This window comes from Vombatus ursinus, unplaced genomic scaffold (assembly GCF_900497805.2).
Source record: "Vombatus ursinus unplaced genomic scaffold, bare-nosed wombat genome assembly UNPS02015411.1, whole genome shotgun sequence".
Taxonomy (NCBI): Eukaryota; Metazoa; Chordata; class Mammalia; order Diprotodontia; family Vombatidae; genus Vombatus; species Vombatus ursinus.
Window position 1 is genome coordinate 1309104 of NW_020955189.1, and position 23392 is coordinate 1332495.

General features: G+C 54.9%; 2 protein-coding genes across 2 annotated transcripts in view; one reads left to right on the top strand and one right to left on the bottom strand.

Annotated features, from left to right (window-relative positions):
- The window catches only part of PI4KA (phosphatidylinositol 4-kinase alpha), a 140615-nt gene extending 123599 nt beyond the window's left edge, over positions 1–17016 (top strand). The window contains exons 44-55 of the mRNA XM_027847472.1: positions 38–167; positions 1188–1258; positions 2429–2501; positions 2603–2673; positions 3547–3656; positions 4030–4134; positions 4588–4713; positions 8982–9102; positions 9544–9703; positions 10099–10188; positions 10884–10967; positions 16370–17016. Coding sequence (XP_027703273.1) covers positions 38–167; positions 1188–1258; positions 2429–2501; positions 2603–2673; positions 3547–3656; positions 4030–4134; positions 4588–4713; positions 8982–9102; positions 9544–9703; positions 10099–10188; positions 10884–10967; positions 16370–16421 — 1193 coding nt within the window. The 3' untranslated portion in view covers positions 16422–17016. The remainder of the gene's footprint in view (positions 1–37; positions 168–1187; positions 1259–2428; positions 2502–2602; positions 2674–3546; positions 3657–4029; positions 4135–4587; positions 4714–8981; positions 9103–9543; positions 9704–10098; positions 10189–10883; positions 10968–16369) is intronic.
- A 4768-nt stretch (positions 17017–21784) lies between these two features.
- The window catches only part of TMEM191C (transmembrane protein 191C), an 8028-nt gene continuing 6420 nt past the window's right edge, over positions 21785–23392 (bottom strand). The window contains exons 6-7 of the mRNA XM_027847497.1: positions 21950–22250; positions 21785–21906 (exon numbers count right to left, since the gene is read on the bottom strand). Of these exons, the coding sequence (XP_027703298.1) occupies positions 21785–21906; positions 21950–22250 (423 nt within the window). The remainder of the gene's footprint in view (positions 21907–21949; positions 22251–23392) is intronic.

Below are 23392 nucleotides of genomic sequence, written 5' to 3' on the forward strand. Positions count from 1 at the left end.
TCTCCGTGAGCGTGACGGCTCTCTTGCTCCCCCTCAGCGGACATCGGGGAGCTCTTGGAGCAGCTGGTGGAGGAGATCACGGGCTCCCTGTCAGGCCCTGCTAAGGACTTCTATCAGCGGGAGTTCGATTTCTTTAACAAGATCACCAACGTGTCAGCCATAATCAAGTGAGTTGCCCGGCCCTTGCTGGGGCTCTGGAGGGGAGAAGGCACCCCACCTTGGGAGAGGCTCTCCCAGTGAGGCGGAGACCCCTCTCAGGCTCGCCTCCTCATCCCCCGGGGGGCCTGGCAGTATTTACTGCTTGTTTTCACAGGGTTCTCATGAGTGGGCTGAACGGAGCTGTTCTAATTATGTTTTTATGTGAAGGTACTGATGTGACCACTTGATGACCAGAAAACCAGAAGCCTGGCTTCAAAGTAGCTTATGTGGGGAAATTTGTCTGAGGTCTTAGTGGACCACAAGTTCATTATTAGACAAACTTGTGAAGTAGTAGCCAAAAAAGTCTCAGGTTGCGTTTGGAGAGTCCTGTGGGCCCCCCAGGGTAGGGGCGCATCTGCCCCTGCCCCTACCACTAGGAAAGAGTGTGTTTCCCTCTGAATAATCCCTTTTTTTTTCCTTTTTGGGCAATTGGGGTTAAGTGACTTGCCCAGGGTCACACAGCTAGTGTCAAGTGTTTGGTTTGAGACCAGATTTGAATTCAGGTCCTCCTGACTTCAGGACCCGTGCTGTATCCATTATGCCACCTAGCTGCCCCTTGAATAATCCTTTTTAAGAGGCCCCAGGCCTAGGAGCAGAGCTAGTAGGAGAAGCTGGTGGTCTAGAGATCCACATGGGAATTAGGAGGAGAAGAGGCTGGGGGGCCCAGGGAGGGGACCAGGACCAAGAGCCACGAGTTGGGGTAACTAAGCTCCAGCCTGCCGGCCAGCTCTGAAACACTGTCATTCTACCTCAGTGCCTGAGGAAGGGCAGAGCGCTTAAAGCTGGGGAAATCTGGGGAGGCTTCCTGAAGGAGGTGGGCCCCCTTGGGGCAGAGCGGGAGGGAGAGATGGCTGCAGAGGTTCACCTGAGCAACATGGGGTGGCCTCCCCTAGTAGTAGGAGCCCCTCAGGGGCTGAGCCTCCTCCCCCAGAGGAGGCACGGACTTTTTGCCTCAAGCGCCACTGAAGCCACTCTGTCTGCTTTCCCAGGCCCTTCCCGAAAGGCGACGAGCGGAAGAAAGCGTGTCTGAGTGCCCTGGCTGAAGTGAAGGTGCAGCCGTGTAAGTGCCCCAGCGGCCCTGGCACCACCGGGCCTGTCGTGCTCCCCTCGTCCTCCTGGCGGCTGTGCCCGGCCTGGGCAGGAGGGAAGGCCTTCCGTGGCGGGGGGGGGGGGGCATCCACTCCCTCTGCAGCCCGACTTTGGCGTGGGGGTGGGGAACTGTTCCCCCACATTCCCATTGGTCCCTGGGCAAGGTGGGGAAGGGACCCCGTGGGAGCACCTGAGGAGACTGGAGGGCCAGGAGGAAGGGCCGGGGTTGCACGAGGCGCCAGCTTGCCCTGGTTGGCCCCGAGGACAGGATGGGGGGGTTTCCCAGCTGGACGCGCTTTGTCCCCGCCCCGATGGGGCACCAGGCACCTGACCACAGCTGGGAGGCAGGGTTCAGGCTGTCCCTGAGCCTCCCAGCCAGAGGGATGGGGCTGCTGCCCTCAAGGAGGCTCTAGTCTAAAGGCAGAGAACAAGGATAAAGAAAATAAGGACCAAGTAGCTGGAGGGGAGGCACTACCTGCTGGGAGGGTGGGGACAGAAGAGGCCGTCTGAGCTGCTCCTTGAAGGAAGGCCTGGGGGCCAGCCACTGCAAGGGCCTGGAGATGGGAGGTGACAGTGTCGTGTTTGGGAGTGGCGTGGAGGGCAGTAGCTGGATCCTAGAACATGTGGTGGCAGGTCGAGTGTAAGACCCCAGAGGAAGCAGGAAGTGGCCAGGCTGTGAGGAGAGACGGTGCTGGAAGTAACAAGGAGCCAAGGGAGGTCACTGAGGGGTGGGGACACCTGTGCTGTAGCAGCTGGGGAGACATGGGGTTGTCATCACAGGCCAGGTGAGGCAAGGGCTGGCGCCTCTGGGAGCCGATGACAGGAGAGGGGAGAGGTGTGCAGGGAGCCGAAGGCAGCTGCACTCAAGGCCCCCCAGGCCTGGGAAGGCCATCGAGCCGGACACACCCTCCTTTCCCTGCGTCTCCTCTCTTCCTCGGCCTCGTCTCGGCCCTGGGTCCCTGACCCCGGCGGCGTGGGGCACGCTAGCCCAGAGATGGGTAACTGCCGGCCCACTGTCCCTGTCGGGCTGCAGCCTTCAGCACTGTTCCAGGCCCCTCCGAAATGCTGGTGACCTCCTGGATTTGGGGTGGGGGGCACACTGCCTACGCCCCTCAGATTGATGTGCTCCCTCCCATTCTAGGCTGCTACCTCCCAAGTAACCCTGAGTCCATTGTGCTGGACATTGACTACAAGTCAGGAACCCCGATGCAAAGGTGAGCCGCAGCCAGGTTTGGGCCTGGGGGGCCATCAGCGGGAGTGAGGATCCCCCCATCGCCATGAGGGGAGGCCTCACACCCATCGCTCCTCTTTGCAGCGCTGCCAAGGCCCCGTACCTGGCCAAGTTTAAGGTGAAGCGTTGCGGGGTCAGCGAGCTCGAGAAGGAAGGTGAGTGTGGAGAGTTGGCCCTTGTGCACGTGGCCACCTGTTCGTCCGGCCACTGGTCGGGAGTGGCCGCTCCAGCCCCAGCCCGTGGTCGAGGGCCAGGCCCCGTGCAGGCTGGGGAGCCAGGAGACCCAGGGGAGCGCCCGCTCTCATGCCCGTCTCTGTAGGCCCGAGGGCCGTGGGCTCCTCCTTCACAGTCATGGACTGGCACAGCTGGGCACCCACCACACACACACATGTGCGCACATGCATGTACTCACACATGGACACACTGAAAACACAGGCACATGCATGCAAATACTGCCACGTGCATTTATATGTAAACACACGTGTACTCACATGCACTGCAGTGTGTACTCACACACATGCACACACTCACACACATGTGCATATGTATACACACCTGTACACGCTGCATTCACATGTTCAGACGCATGTAGGTACTAGCACATGAGCATTCGTATAAATATACTGGCATATACATGCTCAAACACATACACATGCATGTATGTACTCAACGCATACATATACACAGACATGCATGTACTCACACGCTCACACATTCACATGTGCACATATGTACTCACACACGTGCAATCACGCGCTCACGTGTACACCACCAAACACATGCATATATGTACATATACTCACACGTAGACATGTACTCACACATGCACACACGTACTCACACGCACACCTGCACATGTCAGATTTAAGTTTGCTGCTGATGGCAGGGGGTGCCCACAGCTCCTGACTCTTGGGTGGGGAGTGGACGTAGGATTGAGGCATATTTACCTAACACTCCTGGACGGGCAGAGGGGTCTGTGGGTTTCTGGGCTCCCAGGCCTGAGGTCTGGTCTTTCTGGCCCCGAGCAGGGATGCGGTGCAGCTCAGAGCAAGTCACTCCCCCCGAGGAAGAGGACAAGGACAGCAGCAAGATTTCTTGGCAGGCAGCCATCTTTAAAGTGGGCGATGACTGCAGACAGGTAAACGGAGCCCCGGTCTCGAAGAGCCATGAAGGCGCTCCTATCTGCCAGAGAGAACCTTGGGCATCAGTGTAAACAAAACCTCCTGCTTCTGGGGGGGGGGTCCTTGGGGGAAGCTAGAATCAGATCCTAGAAGTGCACGCCGTAGCTCAGAGAACCGTCCCTCTCCTTCCGCCTTGGCACAGTGCCTGGGCCTAGCTTTCTGTCCCTGACCCTGCCAGAATCCTCGCCCTGGGTCTCCGAGCGACCTGGGAAGCAGGAGGGAGCAGCATCGGGTACTGGGGCGCTCCCAGGGGCAGAGCTAAGGGCCCCCTCGGAGGCAGGAGTGCCTGTTGTCCTACTAAGCGTCTTCTCACCTTGTGGCCCTCCCCAGGACATGCTGGCTCTGCAAATTATTGACCTCTTCAAGAACATCTTCCAGCTGGTGGGCCTGGACCTCTTTGTGTTTCCCTACAGGGTGGTGGCCACGGCTCCTGGAGTAAGTTCAGCCAAGGCATTGGACCTGGGAGGGGTCAGTCCAAAACTTGAGTCTGAGGAGGGCTGTGGACAGAGCATGGCCAGGATCAGGAGGGGGCTAGAAACCTCCCTGATGGGGAGTCCAGTGAAGACGCTCACTCAGTGTGAGCCTGTGGGGCCTTCCCTCAGCTCAAGGCCAGACTCGGACCTGGTCTGCCAGAGAGCCAGGGAGGCAGGCCTCAGGAGGTAGTGAGTGCCCCGTCACTAGGGCGTCTTCCCTCGGAAACCGGCTGGCCTCGTATTGGGGTTCTTATGGGGGAGAGTTCTCTTCAGGCCCAGGTTGGATCACCACCCTTCCCCTGAGCCTCTTGACGAGGGGCTTGCACATCTCCTTTGAGCCTCACAAAGTTTGGGGGCCTTAGAATAACGAAGGCCCCGGCCCCTGACGTCACACAGGTTTCCCCTTGTTCCTCAGTGTGGGGTGATTGAATGCATTCCCGACTGCACGTCTCGAGACCAGCTGGGCCGGCAGACAGACTTTGGCATGTACGACTATTTCACTCGGCAATACGGAGACGAGTCCACCCTGGCCTTCCAGCAGGTAACACCGAGGGGGCCGAGCCCCCGGGCCAGGGGGGCAGCTGCTTAGGATGCGCCAGACAGGTCTCCTTCCTTCCTCCCCGTCTCTGCTTTACTTGGCAATCTCATCAGCCGCCCGCTGTTTAAATTATTGTCTCTGTGCTGATAACTGCTGCCTTCCCATGCCTCATCTCTAGCTGCCTTTCAGATGCGTCACGTCAGATGTCCAGGAGACACCTTACACCCAGCACGTCCAAAACGGAGCTCATTCTCTTTTCCCTAAACCCTCACCTGTCACTGGTGAGGGCACCCTCTTCCTCCTCACTCTCTCTCACCCCCCATATCCAGTGTGGCACAAAGACCTCTCACTGTCATCTCTGTACTGGCTCTTGAACATGCCCCCTCCTCTCCCTTGACCCTTACCCCACCCTCGTGTGACCCTCCTCACCTTGTGCCCAGATTACTGTCATCACTTGCTAGGGGTTGGGGCTCTGCCTGCCTCCAGGCTCTCCCTCTCCAGTCCATCCTCCTCCAGTCACTAAAGTGATTTTCCTAAAACAGAAGTCTGACCACATCTTCCCCTAGCTCCGATAAACTCCCTTGTGTGGATCAGAACACAATGCCCTGCTTGGCATTCAGAGCCCTTCATGATCTGGCCCCTCCTCCCTTTCCAGGCTTCTCACACCTCACTCCCCAGTGACCCTGGGCTCTTGGGTGCTGTCCCCTGGGCCCGGGATTCTGTTGTGCTCACCTCTGCCTCCAGGCTTCTCTGGCTTCTGCAAGAGATCTTTCCTGGTTCTCTTTAATCTTTGTGTCTTCTCTCCGACTGGAGGGGGTCCGACGGCACGGCAGGCCCTCTTGTCCTGCACCATCTCCCCACGTCTGGGCAAGCTCATGCTCATTGCTTCCATGACACTGTCTGTCCCTCTCCTCCTCGGCCGTCACCTTCTCCTTTGGCCTTCAGTCTTTCTCATCATCAGGGTCTTTTCCAGGAAGTCCCATCTTCTCATTGTGTGGCCAGAGTATTTCAGCTTCAGCATTTATCTTCCAGCGAATAGACTGAATTCATTTCTTGAAGTATTGACTGATTTATCTCCTTGCTGTCCAAGGGACCCTCAGAAGTCTTCTCCAGCACCATTCAAATGCATTGATTCTGCAGCACTCAGCTCCCTTTATAGTCCAGCTCTCACAGTTGTGCATTGGTACTGGAAAAACCATAGCATTGACTATATAGACTTTTGTAGATGAGGTGACGTCTCTGCTTTTTTAGCATGCTATCCCAATTTCCCATCGCTTTCCTTCCAAGGAGCAAGTGTCTTTTAATTTTATGGCAGCAGGGGGCAGCTAGGTGGTGCAGTTAATAAAGCACCAGCCCTGAAGTCAGGAGAACCTGAGTTTAAATCTGACCTCAGACCAAACACTTGACACTTACTAGCTGTGTGACCCTGGGCAAGTCACTTAATCCCAATTGCCTAAAAAAAACAAACAAACCACAAAATGTTATGGCTGCAGTCACCTTCTACAGAGATATTTGAGGCCAGGAAAATAAAAACTCACACTGTTTCTATTTCTTCTCCCTCTCTTTGCCAGGAAATGATGGGACCAGTTGCCACGCTCTTTGTTTTTGTTTTTTATGTTAAGCTTCAAGCCAGCTTCTGCACTCTCCTCTTTTACCCTCATAAAGAGGCTTCTTAATTCCTCTTCATTTTCTGCCGTCTAAGATTATTGATTTTTCTCCTGGCAACCTTAATTCTGGCTTTTGATTCATTCAGCCTGGCATTCTGCATGACGTACTCTGCCGACAAGTTAAATAGATAAGGTGATAACCTCCAGCCTTGTCACGTTCCTTTTCCAATCTTAAACCAATCAGTTGCTCCATGTTGGGTTCCAGCTGCTGCTTCTTGGCGTGCCTGCGGCTTCCTCAGGAGACGAGTCGCAATCTGGTCCCCCGCCACATTTTGTTGTGATGCGCGCAGGGGAAGGCGTTAGTGTCATCAGGGAAGCAGAGGTGGATGGTTTTTACAGCTGCCTTGCTTTCTCCATAATGCAGCAAATGTTGGCAGTTTGGTCCCTAGTTCCTCTGCCCCTGAAAGCCAGCCTGCTCTCCTGGTAGTTCTCAGCTCACGTATCGCTGGAGTCGAAGCGTGACCTCGTTCAGTAATTCGAACGTTCCTTGACGTCGCCCTTCTTTAGCATCGGGACATAAACTGATTTTTTCCAGTCCAGTGGCCACTGTTGAGTTTTCCAAACTTGCTGGCATATTGAGTGCGGCACTTTAACGGCGTCGTGTTTCAGGATTTTAAATAGCTCAGCTGGAATTCCATCACCTCCACTAGCCTTCTTGTTGGCAGTGCTTCCTGAGGTCCACTCGACTTCATTCTCAGGGATGTCTGGCTCCAGATCCATAACCATACCATCGGTGGTCATGAGTGATGTTGGGATCTTATAGAGTTAGTTCTTTGGTACATTCTTACCACCTCTCCTTAATCTCTTCTGCTTCTGTTAAGTCCCTACCATTTTTGTCTTTTTATCACGCCCATTTTTTTGCATGAGATGTTCCCTTGACATCTCTAATTTTCTTGAAGAGACTTCTTGTCTTTCCCATTCTATTGTTTTCTTCTATTTCTTTGCATTGCTCATTTAAGAAGACCTCGTCCCTCCGTGCTGTTCTCTGGAATTCTGCACTCAGCTGGGTAGATCTTTCCCCGTAATCTCTTTCTTTCCTCAGCTGCTGATGGAGCCTCATCAGACGCCGTTTTTCCTTCTTGCCCTTCTCTTTCTCTGGGGTGTTTTGTTGCTGCCTCCAGTCCGGTGTTGTGAGCCTCTGTCCATAGCTCGAGTCCCTCCGCTCCGTTCCTCACCTCCACTTCGTGCTCAGAAGGGATGTTATTGAGGTCACGCCTGGACGGTCTGATGGTTTTCCCTGCTTTCTTCAGTCGACGTCTGAACTTTGCAGGAAGCAGCTCGTGATCCGAGCCGCAGTCGGCTCTCGGTCTCGTTTCAACTGCCTGTAGAGAGCTTCTCCGCGTCTGGCCGCAGAGCGTGTCAGCAGTCTGATTTCTCTGTTGGCGCCTGGTGACGTCGTCCGTGTGTAGAGTCGCCTTTTGGGTTATTGAAGACAGTGCTAGTCATGACCACGCTCTGTTAGTCTCCGCCCTGCTCCCTTTTGTCCCCAGTTATCTTTTGATTTCCGACTTTAGCATTCCATGCGCCGGTGGTGTTATTTCTAGAAGATGTTGTAGGTCTTCATGGAAGTGAGCCGCCTTGGCCTCGCTGTTGGCGCATAGGCGTGTGTTACTGCCGCGTTGAAGGGTTTGCCTTGGATTCAGACAGATAATTCCCTCACTTCTGAGTCTGTGACCCCATCCTGCTTTTCTGTGACCCTTTGATTGCCTGTGCGGGCTCCTCCATTTCTTCTAAGGGAGCCTTGCCCACAGTAGCGCATGTACTGACTGCCTTCATTCATTCATTCATGTAATTCACCCACTCCAGTCCATCTGAGTTCACCGGCACCAAGCTCCTGGAGCAGCTTGCTGTTTCCTTCTCTGGTGGCTCACCCTTTGTATGACCGCCTCCCCCCAAGCCTGTCCGTCCTGGGTGACCCTGCATGGCCTCATTCAGAGAGAAATTCACTGACCTACATGAGCCCTTCTGCCCCAACAAGGCCCTGATCTGAGATGGGGAGCCTATATGAAGGACCTACTGTGTGTCTGGCTGCCCTACAGGGGGAGCTGTGTGAAGTGCCTACTGTGTGCCTGGCTGCCCTACAGGGGGAGCCTGTGTGAAGTGCCTACTGTGTGCCCGGCAGCGCTAAGCGCTTGGCCAGTCTTCTCCCCTTGGAACCTCACTACGTCCTCAGAGAAAGGCGCTATTATGATTCCCCTTTTGTAGATGAAAAGGCTAAGGCAGACAGTGAAGTGATCTGCCCAGGATCAAACAGCATCTGGGGTCACATTTGAACTCAGGTCTTTCTGACACTGCGCCACCTCGCTGTTCGAATGTACTTTTGTAGCCGCAGTGTCTGTGATTGTGAAAACGCGTGAGCGGTCCAGATTCCAGCAGTCCCTGGGCAGCCGAGTGATCAGCTCTGGAATCTCCAAATCCTGGAACGTAGGATAGTAACAAGTCCTTGAAAAGGCTTCCGTGAGGTCCTTGGATGCGGAGAGCTCACGGCCCCTCTAGACAGGGGGGAGGTCTAGATGCCCCCGGAGGCAGGCACCTACCTTTCTTTGTCTCCGTGACTCACTGCGGGAGGGCCCCTGTGACCGCCTGCCCTTTGCCCCCGCGCAGGCCCGCTACAACTTCATCCGCAGCATGGCTGCCTACAGCCTCCTCCTGTTCCTGCTGCAGATCAAAGACCGCCACAACGGGAACATCATGCTGGACAAGAAGGGCCACATCATCCACATCGGTCAGCGGGGGCCTGGGTGTGGCGGGGGCGGGGCGAGCCTCCTCTGTAAAATGGGCGCGATAACGCCTAGAGCATGATGCTGTGTACGTGACACGCTTGGCAAACGTTACTTGTTGCTATGGTTATCTTACCGTGTGAACCTGTATTAATAATATCCCCTCATTTGATCCTCACAACAATGCTGAGAGGTATCGGCATTTTACAGTTGAAGAAACTGGGGCAGACAGAAGGGAAGTGACTCGCCCAGGGTCATACTAGCTAGGACGTGTCTAAGACCAGATCTGAACTCGGGTTTTCTGGCTCCAGGCCACTCCGTCCACTAGCCACCTGGCTGCCAAACTGGAGATGGGGTCAGTCTGGGCATCAGGTAGTGGCCCCCGGGGTCCGTGTCTCTGCCGTGGGAGACGTCCCTCACAGTGGCTGTCCTGCTGGCCTTCACAGACTTTGGCTTCATGTTTGAGAGCTCCCCCGGTGGGAATCTGGGCTGGGAGCCGGACATCAAGCTGACCGATGAGATGGTCATGATCATGGGCGGGAAGATGGAGGCCACCCCATTCAAGTGGTTCATGGAGATGTGCGTCCGAGGCTACCTGGCGGTCAGGTGAGGGCTCCAGACCTTGTCTTCCGACAGCCAAGAAGGGCCTCCCTGAGGGTCTGACCCAAGGAGGGAGCCGGGGGGGGTCCAGTGAGCGCCAAACGCTCAGTCAGCAAGCGTCCAGGGGCCCCAGTGTCCGGCAGAACAAAGCCCGTGCTGCTCCCAGGGAGCCGTGGCCTCCTGGGAGGCCTAGGGCCTGGACCGCTGGGCGGGCCTCTGTCAGGAGGGAGGAGCCGCTGGGCAGGATGCTCTGAGGGCCCTCCCATCTCGCTCCCAGAGCCCTCCGCGGGGGGGTCACTGAGGTGGGGGAGGCGGATGGGGGAGGAGGTCTTTGGTCTTGGGGCCTCGAGGCCCCCTTCGGCATCACTGGCCCCACTCCGCCCCGTCGCCTCTCCCTGCAGGCCCTACATGGACGCCGTGGTCTCCCTGGTCACCCTGATGCTGGACACTGGGCTGCCCTGCTTCCGAGGACAGACAATCAAGCTGCTGAAGTGAGTCTTGGGACGTTGTCCCCGGCTGGCACACCGTCAGCCCGCTCCTGCGATCACGGGTCCCAGACAAGCGGACCCTCCCACCGTCCATAGCTGGTGCCCCCAGTGTGTGTGTGTGGGGGGGTCATTGCTCCTGCTGCATGGCGAGGGGTGTGGCCCGCGTGGCCTCCTCTGGACTGTGGCTCCAGCCCCAGGGCCTGCAGGCAGGGATGCAAGGGTCAGCCTAGAAGCGGGCTCTTTGCTGCCTAGGGAAGGATGACCAGCCGTGGAGGGGAGGCCGAGCCTCTCCCCTCCTGTTCTGCTGGTGCTCAGCTCCCCACCGGGGCATGGGGTGGTGGTTACCTGCCTAGGCTGACCAGCCCCCCACAGACCAGGGGCAGGGCTTGGGCTGGGGATCAACACAGACCAGAGTGTCCTGGGCTGCCTTGGCGGTGGGGGAGCTTCCCTTTGCTGGGAAGCTCTTGGCTTGGTCCTACCCCCCACCTCTCCTTCAGTAGTCAGACAACCCTCTGGCAGGAGGGTCAGGGATCCCGCCACCGTGGGTATCGCTCTGGAGCACTTGACCCTCCGCCAAACAATCCTGCCCGGGGCGGGGAGGAAGGCCAACTGTGGCTCCGCAGGGGGCAGCTGCCGTCCCAGAGGCTTCTCCCAAAAATGGGCCCATCTCTCTCTCTCTCTCTCTCTCACTCCAAAAGGCACAGATTCAGCCCCAACATGACGGAGCGGGAGGCCGCCAACTTCATCCTGAAGGTCATTCAGAACTGCTTCCTCAGCAACAGGTCAGTGTCCTTCCCGGCCGGCCTCCACCCTGCACCTTCGGGCCCCCTCCGTCCACACCCTCGGCGCAGCGCGTAACGATGGGGGAGCCCTTTCCAAACAGAACCACTTAGAGGCTTCCCGCGGCCAAGCCCCCTCTAGGCTGTGTTTGCAAAGGGAGCGCTCCAGGTCCCTCCCACCAACTGGAAACCTCTGACGCTATGCCTCTGCCCCCCACAGAGCTCCCGCCGTGCTCCCAGGCACCCCAGCTTCTCCTGAGACGCTTCCTTTCTTCCCCTCCGGAGCCAGGGGGCCGGTGCCTGGCAGGCGCCTCATCCTCAGCTCCCCAAGCTGGGGCCCTCTGAGGGGCCAACCCATGTCTTTTGGGGACAGCTCTTGTTAGAGGAGGTATACCTTTAGAAGGCTGGGATCGTCCCCCTAGAATGCCTTGTCCTGCCTCCAGGGACCGAGTGGGATAAACCTGATTGCTCCTCCTCGGGCCGAGCTCCAGCCCTTTCCTGTCCCATCTGTTCGGCCTCCGGCGCTTGCCATGGAGAGCCCAGAACTGAGCTCGCCTCATCGCATGAGGCTGGGGACAGTGGGCCTTCCACAGCCTGGCCCGCCTCCCACAGCACCCCAGCGTGGCCAAAGATCTTGGTCAGAGGCAGTGCCAATGCCTGGGGGGTCCAGGTGCCCCCTGCCCTCCTACCGTGAGCCCCTATGCGCTCTCGTCAGATCCATGGTTGCCCACAAACATGCCTCCTTGGCAAGCTGCGTGTCCTCCCTGCTTGGGATCACTCTGATGTTGTGATTCTGGACCAAGGACTCTAGAATCCTCCAGAACCGACCTACTGCACACGCTTCTAGCTGGGTAACCCTGGGCGGGTCCCAGAACCTCCCTCGGCCTCAGTTCCCTCATCTGTGGAATGGAAATGATAACAGCACCTGCTGGATGGGGAAAGCGCCCATACTGGGTTCTGGGAGGGAGACTGAGTCACAAGGGATTTAGAAGAGGGCTGGTGAAAATCCTAAGCCTTCTTCCCAAAAAAGGTAACCAGCAGAGAGGGCCAGCCACGGCCCGCTTCCGTCTCTTCTCCCCTCACTCCTGTCTGTCCGCAATGCAAGGGCGTTAGCGGGGAGGCGCCAGCAGCAGCAGTCAGCAGTTGACCACATCTCCGCCCCTCACAATTGCCTGAAAAATGTGGATGACGTGACACCCTGTTATGGGTCCCTGGGCTGCCAGCTGCCTCCCGTCCATACAGAGAGAGGATCCAAGATTCCTTGGAAGATGTAACCACAGGACAGCCCTGTTAATCACCGCACAGCAGGGCAGAAAACGGAAAAGCCTTGGCTGCTGGAAGGAGGGAGGTCCAGCGAGGTCTTCAGCTGCTCCCTCCAGGTTGGGAACAACATGGTCCTGACTGTGCCAAGTCCCAGAACGTTGCACGGCCCCCCAGAAGAGAAGGGTGTGGCCCGCCCATCCAAACAGAGACCAAGTGGACGAATAATGTCCACCACCCAGATTTCAGCATGCTTCTAAGCAGGAGTTCTGGGTAGAGCTCAGCCTGTGAACTTAAAAAGTTTGTAACTCCATTCCAGTTAGTTTTCTTTGGGTGCCTGGGCCTCACTAGGATGCCAAAGGGCCAGGTTTCTCAGTTACAGAACTTAACCCGCAATAGGTGTCTGAAACAGCCAGGGAGCTGGGCCCTGAGCCCAAAAGCAGTACAAGAACAGCCCGATTGCTGGTTCTCATCTGCTGACCCCAAGCTTCCCACGAAAGCCATGGCTGGTGAGAACACCTCCCTCTCTGAGAATACGACCACCACAGAGCCAGTGAAGAACTCCAAAGAAAGGGGGCGGGGGGGGTCATCAGGCAGCATGAGCACAAGCTCCCAGCATCAGCCCCCACCGAGGACACACTGAGGACACGTGCACCTGCCCAGTGGAGGGACCCAGTGGGAGCTGATGAGGGATTGTTGAGGTGAGGAGACTGAAGCTTAGACCTGATCTGATCGGAGGTCCCTTGAGTAAGGACCGAGATGATGAGAAATGTGTTTGGGGCATGTGGATGGGGAGCAGGCAGAGGCCTCCAACACGGCGCTAAGGGATCCGCCTCATAGGGTGCCAGTGAGGATGGGAACAAAGGGGCAGCTAAAGAGAGAGGATGAAACCATCGTCAGCTAGGTTTGGTGACCAGCTGGACGTTGGAAGGAAACAAGAACAGGAAATCAGAGCTGGCTGTCCGGACACAAGTGGGAGAATTCAGAAAGGAGATTGTCTGAAAGAGGAAAATGTTTTGGGGTTTTTTCCCTTGCCTTTCTTTATATCCCCAGTGTTTAGCCTGGTGCCTGGCACACAGTAGGCACTTAATAAATGCTGGCTGACTGACTTCTGGATATGTCGAGGCTTGAGAGGCCAGTGAGACAATTGAAGTGTGTTGAAAGTGCCCTGCCCTGACAGCTGGCCTCCTGCTTTCTTGGGACCCCGGAGCGTCTCCCGCACTGGCCACCGTCTCTCAGCTAGACTCCTTCCACCTCTGGCCTCCCCGAGCCTTCTCCAAGACAAGCACAGCACACCTGCCTTAAGACTGTGAGGCTGGCTTCCTCATCACCCTGCTGGTCAGTAGCCTCCAACCACTGAGGCTCTTTCTGGGCGCTCGACTCACCCCATCCCAGGGATCTTGAACCACCAGCCAGTGGTGTTCCTCCAAATGGACACTGCCTTACTCAGAGAGGGACTGTAGGATGTGGAGGCAAGTCAGCGTGCATTGCAGAAGTGAGGGGTGGCCAGTACGGGCCATCCCACGGAGATGAGACGGAGCGTCATGGAGGAGGAACAGAGGCAGGTGTGGCTAGGTCAGCAAGTGTGGGGAAGGGGTGCCACGTCCTGGCAGGCCTCAAGGATGGGCTGGGGCCAGGTCCTGTAAGGCTTGAAAGGCAGCAGGATGAGTGGTGAGTGACCTGGCCAGAGAAGTACTTAAGGCCATGCTCTAGGTGGTCTGGAGTGAGGAGAGATTTAAGGCAAGGAGACTGATGAGGCCTGAGCTAAGGTCGCAGCTGTGAGGGAAGAGAAATGTTGTGAAGGTAGAGAAATGACAAGAATTGGCAGCTGATGGGAAACGGAAGGCAGAGGGTGACGCCCCACGGCGTGGCACGTGGCGCCAAGGTGACGGTCCTGAGTCTCCACAAGGATGGTGGCGCCTTCCGCAGAAGAGGGGAGGGCTGATGGGGAAGAGAGGATGAGTCTGTTTTTGCACAGCTGAGTCGAAGGTGTCTGGAACACAACCAGCTTGAGGCATCTGGTAGGCGATTGGAGATGGTAGGCTCGAGGTTAGGAGAGAAGCTGGGGCTGGATTTTGAGTAGAGATGTTAACTGAGGTTGCCAAGACACAGAGCGTTGATTAGGAGAGGAGAGGGCCCCGGACAGAGCCTTGAGGGACGCCCACAGTTAGGGGGCGACTAAGAAGGAATGGCTGGACGGAGAGGGGGAGAACCAGGAGAGAAGAGTCTTGAAAACCCCGAGAGGAGAGAGCATCCAGGAGGAAATGGTCAGCAGTGTCGGACACAGCAGGAGTATGGAAGAACCTCTGTACCCTCTCCAACTCTGGTCAATCTAACTCTGCTGCCTAGGGCGCTGACCCGTCGGATTTAACAGTAAGGGATTCACTTAGGTCACTGTTCAGTGTCAGCCGGGTCCTCACTGGACAAGCCTCTCTGGTCATCACTGCCCCACTGTCCACAGCAGCTATTAGAGGCCTTCTTCTTTCCCTTCAGGCCCACCCCACTGCCCATTAGCTGAAGGCCTCTCGTTTGTTCCTGGCCAGAAACCTGAGTCCACTGGCCCTGAGCTCCCTCTTGCTCCTTCCTCACCAGCTCATTCAGACATCTGACTGCCCTCTCTCCTGCTTCCTTCTGGTCACCTGAGACCAAGCCCTCTACCTTCCCCCTCAAGGCTCCCACCGGTCTTCTTACCCTCTATCCCCCTCCCCGCCCTCATACCCTACAATCCAGCGTCAGTGAGCTGCTTGCCACGGGACGCTCCACACCTGGAGCGCTCTCCCCTCATCTCTGCCAGGGTCCTTCCCCAAGCCCCTGCGCCCTCCCGTCTGCTCTGTGTGACTCCCCCGTTAGAATGAGAGAACCCTGAGGGCAGGAACCGGGCTTCAGCCTTTCAGTGCCCGACATGTAGTAAGTGCTTAATAAATGTGCATTGATCGGCTGAGGCCTGAGCCTGGAGAGGTTTAGGAACCAGCACAAAGGTGGCTTGTGGTGAGCTATAGTGCAAAGGATTCAGCCCCTGGCCCTGACACCTGTTAGCTGCGGGGCCTTGCACAGATCTCTCCTGTCCCACATCCTCCAAAGGCTCGCACCAGCTGGTCCCAGCTGACCATTGTGTGAGAGGAGCGGGAGAGCCTGGGCAGTCGTGGGTCACGGCCTGTGGCCGGGGGGCAGGGAGAGTGAGGATCGGGAATAGGTGGCCCATTTTCCAGACAAACCAGTGGCAACTCTTCCTTGGGGGGATGGGCCGTAGGGCAGGCCTGGTCTTTGGTAGGTTTTGGCCAGCGAGCTCAGCTGGACGTGGTGACTGTCTGGGCCTGAAGGAGGCAGGCTTCTGTATTCAAGCCATAGGACCTTGGACCAGCCTCTTCCTCCCTCCGGGACCAAGGAGGGGGCCGTCCAGCTGACCTTTCAGGCCCCTTTCAGTCGATCAAATCAACATTTGTTAAGTGCCTACTGGGTGCCAGGTTCTGTGCTCAGCGCTGAGGAGACAAAAAGAGGCCGAAGACAGGCCCTGCCCTCAAGGAGCTCACAGTCTAACGGGGGATACAATTCTGTACAAAGTGAGCTTCATACAGGGTAAATAGGAAATAATTAAAGGGGAAGGCACTGGAATTACAAGGGATCAGGAAGGCTTCCTGGAGGAGGTAGGATTTTAGTTGGGACTTAAAGCTGGAGAGGGTTAGAGGTCAGAGGCCAAGGAGCGCAGCCCAGGCTATGCTTGGGGACTGCCCTTTGTGTCCTAGAATCAGACCCCAGTTCCCAGTGGAGAAGGCGTGATGGGGCTTGGGGCTCCTCCCTCCCTCTCCCCGGCACATCATCCAGGCCCCTGCTGCTTTCTGTTAGCCCCCAATTGAAGTTGAAAGGGCTTTGCCTGGCATCCAGGGCTTCCCGCACCCTGGGGAGAGCCTGCGTTTCCAAACTTCCTCCTGTTGGCCCCCGCACTGACCCTGTGCCTCCCCACAGTCGCCCTCTAGGTTTTGTGTGTCTCTGAGAAGCCCGCCCCCATTCCTCCACCTTTGCCCCCTTTGGCTTGCCGTGGTCCATGATCGCTGCTCCCCACGGGCCCCCTGCCCCTCAGGTACTTGGTCATCACGACCCCGCCTTTTCGAAGCTTCCGAACTGACCGCTGACCCTCTTCCTTGCAGGAGCCGGACGTATGACATGATCCAGTACTATCAGAACGACATCCCGTACTGAGGCCCCCGCAGGCAGGGGGTTTCTGGGGCAGCGACATTGCTTCCAAGTCTTGTCACGCGCACCGCGCAATCGCACCTTCGGCTCTGGCTCTGGTCTGTTGTGGGCATGCGGGAGGTGTGCGCATGCTTGTGTGTGTGTGTGTGTGTGCATGCACGAGAGCTCACCTGTGGCTCACTCGTCCCCTGACCCGTAGAGCAGTCGATAGAGCTGAGCCCTCTTGTGTCAGTCTCCCCGGGATCCCTGATGCCCCCACCCCGTGTGACGTCAGAGGGATTCAGGGTGAACCAGTGAGATGGTTTGTAAAGGAAAGTGAGGGTCCCCACAACAGGAAGCACGTGGCAATCTGCTCTTTGCAACAGGGCAAGGCACCTGGTGCAGTGTCTTGGTGATACTCTAAGAGGTGGAATGATAATCATCCCGGGGCATCGCTGTCTGTGCAGAGGCGCCCCAGCTCTGCACTGGGCATGGTCCCTGCCTCCCTGCTCCTTTATTTCATAGGTACAAGGAGAATGTATTTTTCCTTTTGTGTGTAAAATAAAAATCACTCTATAAAGATTTATTTAATCTACCAGAAATAATAAAAGGACCAAAATGAGGTTGTGTTTGTGTGCACCTTCAGTTTCTCCGGCAGCTCCTTCCAGGGCCCTGAGAGAGGCCACGGCTGCCTCCCAGCCCGGGAAGGCGAACGCTTCTGACAAAGGTGTTCTCTCAGCGGCCCAAGCACATGGAGAGTTCGTTGGTCAGGTCCTTCAGGGCCAGAAGTGGTTCTCTCTCTGCCTGGCGTCTCTCCCCTCTCCACTTCATCCTCCACCCATCTACCTGACCTCCTTAAAGCTTAATAAACTCCCGTCGCTCCCTGTGGCCTCCAGAGCCCTTCGTACCTGGCCTCCTCCTCCCTTTCCAGCCTTGTGCCTTACTCCCCCCACCCGGCCTCCCAGGAGCGTCCATCTCTGACTGGGCATCTTCTCTGGCTGTCCCCCATCCCTGGAAGGCTCTGTCCGTTCCCCTCCAGCTGCGGACCAACCCAGCTTTCTTTAAGTTCCAACTAAAACCCACCTTCTACAGGAAACCTTCCCTAACCCCTCTTAACTCTGGTGACATCTGTTAATGACTTTCTGTTTATGCCAAATGTGGCTTTTTTGCACCTATTTATTTGCTTGTCTCCCTCATTCGATTGTAAGCTCCTTGAGGGCAGGGACCGTCTTTTGCCTATTTTTGTCTCCAACACTTAGCACGGTGCCTGGCATAGAGCATGCACTTAATCAATGCTTACTGATTGATTGATGGAGGCCCAGGGTGAGGAGGCCTGAGCAAGAAGCAAGTACAGAAAGGAGAGCAGCAGCCCTGTAGCTCAGACCCCAAAGGGGAGCCGGCAGGTTTCTCCTGAACCCGAAGAGCTTTCCAGCTGGCCCGTCGAAGCCGGGTCCAGCAGCATCTACTGGAATTCCAACCGGGGCAAGCTAACAGTTGTGCTGCTCAGACCCAGACGCAGGCCAGGGAGAGCCCAACCCGGGAGGGAAGTGATCAGATGACGTCACACCACTTTGGGAACCCTGCAAGCTTTCCAGTCCCCAGACCGAGCTACCTCTGACAGCCTGGAATAACACCATGCCCATTCCAGTTAGTAAGCAACGGCTTACTAAGAGGATGCTAGCTCAGCCCAGACACGCTCTGCAGAAGTGTGAAGACTGCCCGACCCTAACAGAAGTAGGCTGGAAGAATGAAGAAACACAAAAAAATAATCGCACCATGAGTTGCTGTTCTGGTGACCAGGGGAGCTCGAGACACAAACCCAGAAGAAGAGGATGACTGAAAACGTATGTAACCAAAACCTCAAAGAAAAATACAGTCTGGGAACAAGTTTAGCTAGAATTCCTGGAAGAAATTTAAAAAAAAAAAAAGGTTTTTAAAAAATTCAAAATGTTTTAATAAGTAAATGGGAGCACAAGAGGGGAAAATGGGAAGAGACAATTGTGGATGAAAGATCTGGGAAGAAATATTAACAGGAGGTAAAGACCTTACCTAAGAAAGACCCCCTGAAAATTAGAGTGGATCGAACGGAAGCCAGTGATTCCATGAGACAAGAGACATTAAAAGGGTCCAAAGTTTGGGGGGAAACGTAGAAGAAAATATAAAGCATCTCACACAAAAAACCAAAAACACTGACCTGGAAAACAGGTCGAGGAGAGATCATTTAAGAATTGCTGGACTCTGTGAAGGAGGGGGCCTTTCTTCTTTCACGCTTTGGTGGCTGGAGGCTGGCAGACCCGACCACAGACATGAGGTGATGAAGGCCTGCACCAGGGTGGGGGCAGGACAGGAGAGAAGGGGCCGTGTTGGAGAGAAGTGTGCTACACGGGGGAAATCAGTCTGTGACCCAGAACTGGGGAGTAAGGGACAGACCTGCCCTTTGGCACCTATTCCCAACACCTGCCTGAGGTCAGGCTCTGAGGTGTGGCCAGAGGGAGAACCTCCCCACTGGGAGAGTCCTGCCAGACACCGGCCCCCACCACCTGCACACCTCTCTGCCTGTCTCCCTACGCTGACCTGGGCTGGAAAAGTGACTCATGATTTTTGTTCTTGGGTGTCCTGATCTGGTCCGTGTCCAGGTCTGTGCTGAGCAGTGATGGGATGGAGGAGAGCTTGGCTGTGCTTCTCCCTGCCACGCCCCGCTCCTGTTCTCCAGTCCATCCTCCCTCAGCTGCCCAGAAACATAGATCTGACTGCTGGCACGTCAGTGGCTCACCATCACCTCCAGTGTCCATTCATAACCTGGCTTTTTCCTCCTTCCGTGACCCAGATGCACTGGCCTATCTCCCGGCCTTTGCCCTGGCAGTCCCCCCTGCCTGGAGTGTTCTGCCCCCTTACCTCTGCCCTGGCTTCCCCAAAACTCAGCTCAAAGCCCCAGTCACTAATTTTTTCCCCTCTGAGATGCCCTCCCATCTATTCTGTATGTATTTTTATGTCCCTGTACACGTTGTCTCCCCCATTAGAATGTGAGCTCCCTGAGGGCAGAGGTGGCATTTTTGCCTTTCTCTGTATCCTTAGCGCTTAGAACAAGACCTGGCATACAGTAGGCGTCTAATAAATGTTGAATGGCCAAAGAACTTGGAATGCCCAGATTATGCCACCTTGTTTCATAGGAGGCAGATCTGACAAATCCCTGGGGCACATGTGCCCACTTCACCAAACCTTCTGCCAGTGACTCCACTGGTGCTCAGCCATTTCCTGAAATTCAGTATCCGAGACTGGACACTGGCTCGCGTGTGCCAACACCCACAGATGTTTTTCAGGAAAATCGCTGTTTACAAAGAATTGATTACCTCCTGAAAGAAACTCCAAAATAAAAAAAAAAACTCAAAAATATTACAGCCAAAATCCAGAGGCTGTAGTTGAAGAAAAAACATTGCCAGCAGCAAGAAAGAAAGAGTTCAAATACTGAGGAAGGACAGTCAAGATCACACACAACTTAGCAGCCACCACAGTGCATGAGTAGAGAGCTTGTAATATGGTATTCCAGAAGGTAAGGGATATAAGCTCACAGCTGAAAATAACAACCTCGAAAAAACTGAGTATAATCCTACAGGGGAAAAAATGAAATGAGAACTTCCAACCTTTTCTGATGAAAAGACCACAGCTGTATGGAAACTTTGAAATACCAACCCAGGTGGCAAAAGAAACAAAGGTAAACAGAAGTGATCAATCATAAAGGATTAAGTAAGGATGAACTGTTTATGTTCTAAAATGGGAAGATGATGCATGTGTCCCCTCCAAACCCTATATCATTGGGGGTCATAGAGGAGATCAAGTAAGAGAGAAGACCAGACAGTGGTTCTGATTATCTTAAAAGAAGAAAGATGGGGAAAGGAATACGATTCCTGTGGGGAGAGAGGGGAACTTCTCTCACATAGGAAAGGAGAAGAAGCAGATATCTATACAAACAGAGCGGATGGGGTGGGGGAGAGAGTGACACTTGAACTTCACTCACTTTCATCTGAGCTGCTCAGAGGAGGAAACACACACAGTTGGATGCAGGAATACAGTTTATTCAGCAGGGAGACTGGAAGGAAAGGAGACAGGAGGAAATTGGAGAAAGGGCAGATTAAGAGAGGGATTTTTCCTGAGCAAAACATTCTTTTTTTCCACTTTTTTTGCACTCATCTTTTTCCAGTTACATGTAAAGATAGTTTTCAACATTCATTATTATAACATTTTGAGTTCTGAAATTTTTTTCTCCCTCTCTCCCCTCCCCTTTCCTCCCCCTTCTCCAAGACGGTATAGGCTATACATGTATAATCATATTAAACACATTCCCACATTAGCCACGTTGTGAAAGAAGAATCAAAACAAAAGGGGAAAACCATGAAAACAAAAACGAAAATAGTCTGCTTCGATCTGCATTGACTCCATAGTTCTTTCTCTGGATGTGGACAGCCTTTTCCATCATGAGTCTTTTGGAGGTGTCTTAAATCATTGCCTTGCTGAGAAGAGCTAAGCCTGTCAAAGTGGGTCATTGAACAATGAGCAAAGCAAATTCTAATGATGAAGGGTAGAATGTGAAGAGGCATTTAAAAAGAAACAAAGGATAAGATTGGGCTCTGGGTGAGGGAAAGAGAAGGGTAGGAAAGCAGAAGTAGATTGGACCTCCGTCACTGCCCTCTTCTGATTTATAAAGGGGAAGGAGAAACTGGTCAGAGTAATTAATGAATTAAAGAATTCATGCAGTAATATTGGTGTGAAAAAGAAACACCACTTTGGAATCCTTAAGAACCCTGATCAATGCAGTGACCAACCATAAATCCAGAGGGCTAGTGAGAAAGTCTGCTACCCACCTGACAGACAGGGGATGGACTTGGGGGTGCAGAATGAGACAGACCTAACACATAAAGTGCTTTGCAAACCTTAAAGCATTATATAAATGTTAGCTATTATTCCATGGCAAATGTGAGAATTTTTTTCGCTTGACTGTGTTTCTCAAAATGTGTGTGTGTGTTTTAAATGAAGGAGGTAGGTAGTAAAATATTTGTTAATTGAATAAATGGGTGGGGGCGGGAGGGGTGACACACCCCCTCACCTCCGTGCCTTGGCACACCTTGTCCAATGTCGTCCTTCGTCACTACCTCTCGGATTGCCCTTTAGTGCTCCATCGAACACCATGTCAATCCCCATCTCCATCCTCCCGGCAGCTGGGGCCTCCCTACCAAAATGGTGGGGTCCTTCTTTTGTGTGTGCAAGTGTCGTGGGAGCCTCTGGGGGACAGACTGCCTAATTGAATCTCTGTGTCACCAGCACCTGGCACTGGGTAGTGCTTTCAAAATGCTCAGCTGATACAACTGATGCTGGGCCTCAGTTTCCCTTCCTGTTCAATGAGGTTGTTGAGCTGGATGGCCTCTGAGATCTTGGTTGTGCGCCTGGAACCCAGTGGCTGTTGAGGCCAGCACCGCCCACATCCGGTCTTGGGTCCAGCAACACAGGAGACCCCAGGCTTGCAAAGGGCCATCAGGAAGCCCCAGGAGGGGCTTCCTCACCCCTGATCCTCTTCAGAAACCCAAGTCTGAAATCACAGAGCTGACCACGGCCCGCCACAGCCAGGCTGAGCCTGCCAAGGACCACCAAGGCCTCGTCCTCACCAGTCTCCTTCACGAGCAGCCCGGAAAAGAGCTCGGACACGGCGAAGGCCTGGGCCCTGTGGGCCTCCCATGGGCAGAGGACAGTGAAGAGGAAGCCTGCCTTCTCAGAAGGTCCCAGCTCCTCTGATGACACACTTGGGATGCCTCCTTGGCTGCTGAATTCCAGCCCATCCTTTACAGACCGTGGAGGCCCACACAGCTTGTAAAGGAAAGAAGCAGGATTTGAACCCAGATCCTCTGGCTCCAAAGCCAGAGCTGTTATGAGGGGTCCTCCTCTCATGCATTTATTACCTACTTTGGGGGATCCGAGGTTATGTCTGTCTCAGGCCTCTACCCACTGTAAACTCATGAAGACAGGGACCCTGTCAGCTGAATCATGTCTCCTCCGGCCCAGCTCAGCGTTCTGCACACTGTAAACGTTCCCAGGGATGGCGGGGCTGGCCAGGGACTGGTCCCCTTTGCTCTTAGGAGAGCATAGCATCAGATCCCCCTTATTTTACAGATGAGGAAACTCAGGCCCAAAGAGGGTGACTTGCCCAAGGTCACGGTTAGGAAGGGGGATGATGATGGAAGCAGGTCTATGAGTTCTTGGATGAATGGCATGGCTGCCTGGAGCCCCCTCCTGTAACTTCAGCATTTGGGGTTTCCTTATCCTTACTTGAAGGCAGAACCAGCAGGAACCCCAGTGTCCTGCCCAGAGGGAGGGTCAAAGTTGCAGGGGCAGATTTAGGCTTGATGTAAAGAAAAACTCCCTCCCAGTAAAAGCTGCCCTTTCAAAGTACTCTGGGCAGCCCTGGGAGGTGGTGAGCTCCCCAGCACCAGACGTCTATGAGCAGAGGCCGGATACCCACCTGTATTTAATGATGCCGAGGGAACGTTTTCAGGTATGAGTTGGGCTCCGTGGCTCTCTGGGGTCCCTCCCATCCTGAAAATCTAGGATTCTCCGACTGCTTTGGGTGGGAAGGGAAGGGAGGACACTGGGGGATGACCTGAGGGCTTCAGGGCAGGCCAGGGAGGAGAGGAACATGGGTGGTGGCAGCCAGAGAAGGAAGAGCCTCTTTGGGCCAGTCCAGGGGCCTCTGGGTGAAAAAACAAGGCCAGGCACAAAACAGCCGGTGTTAAGACCTGCATAGCCTGGGACTCGGGCTGTGCACCATGTCAGGGAGTGCCTTCTCTCCCACTCAGGGTGGGACACACACACATGTATGTACTCACACATTTACACACATATGCACTTGCACACACGCATGCATATGCTCATGTATGCACTCATACATATTCACACACATACTCACACATTTATACACACATGCACTCGCACACACGCATGCATGCACTCAC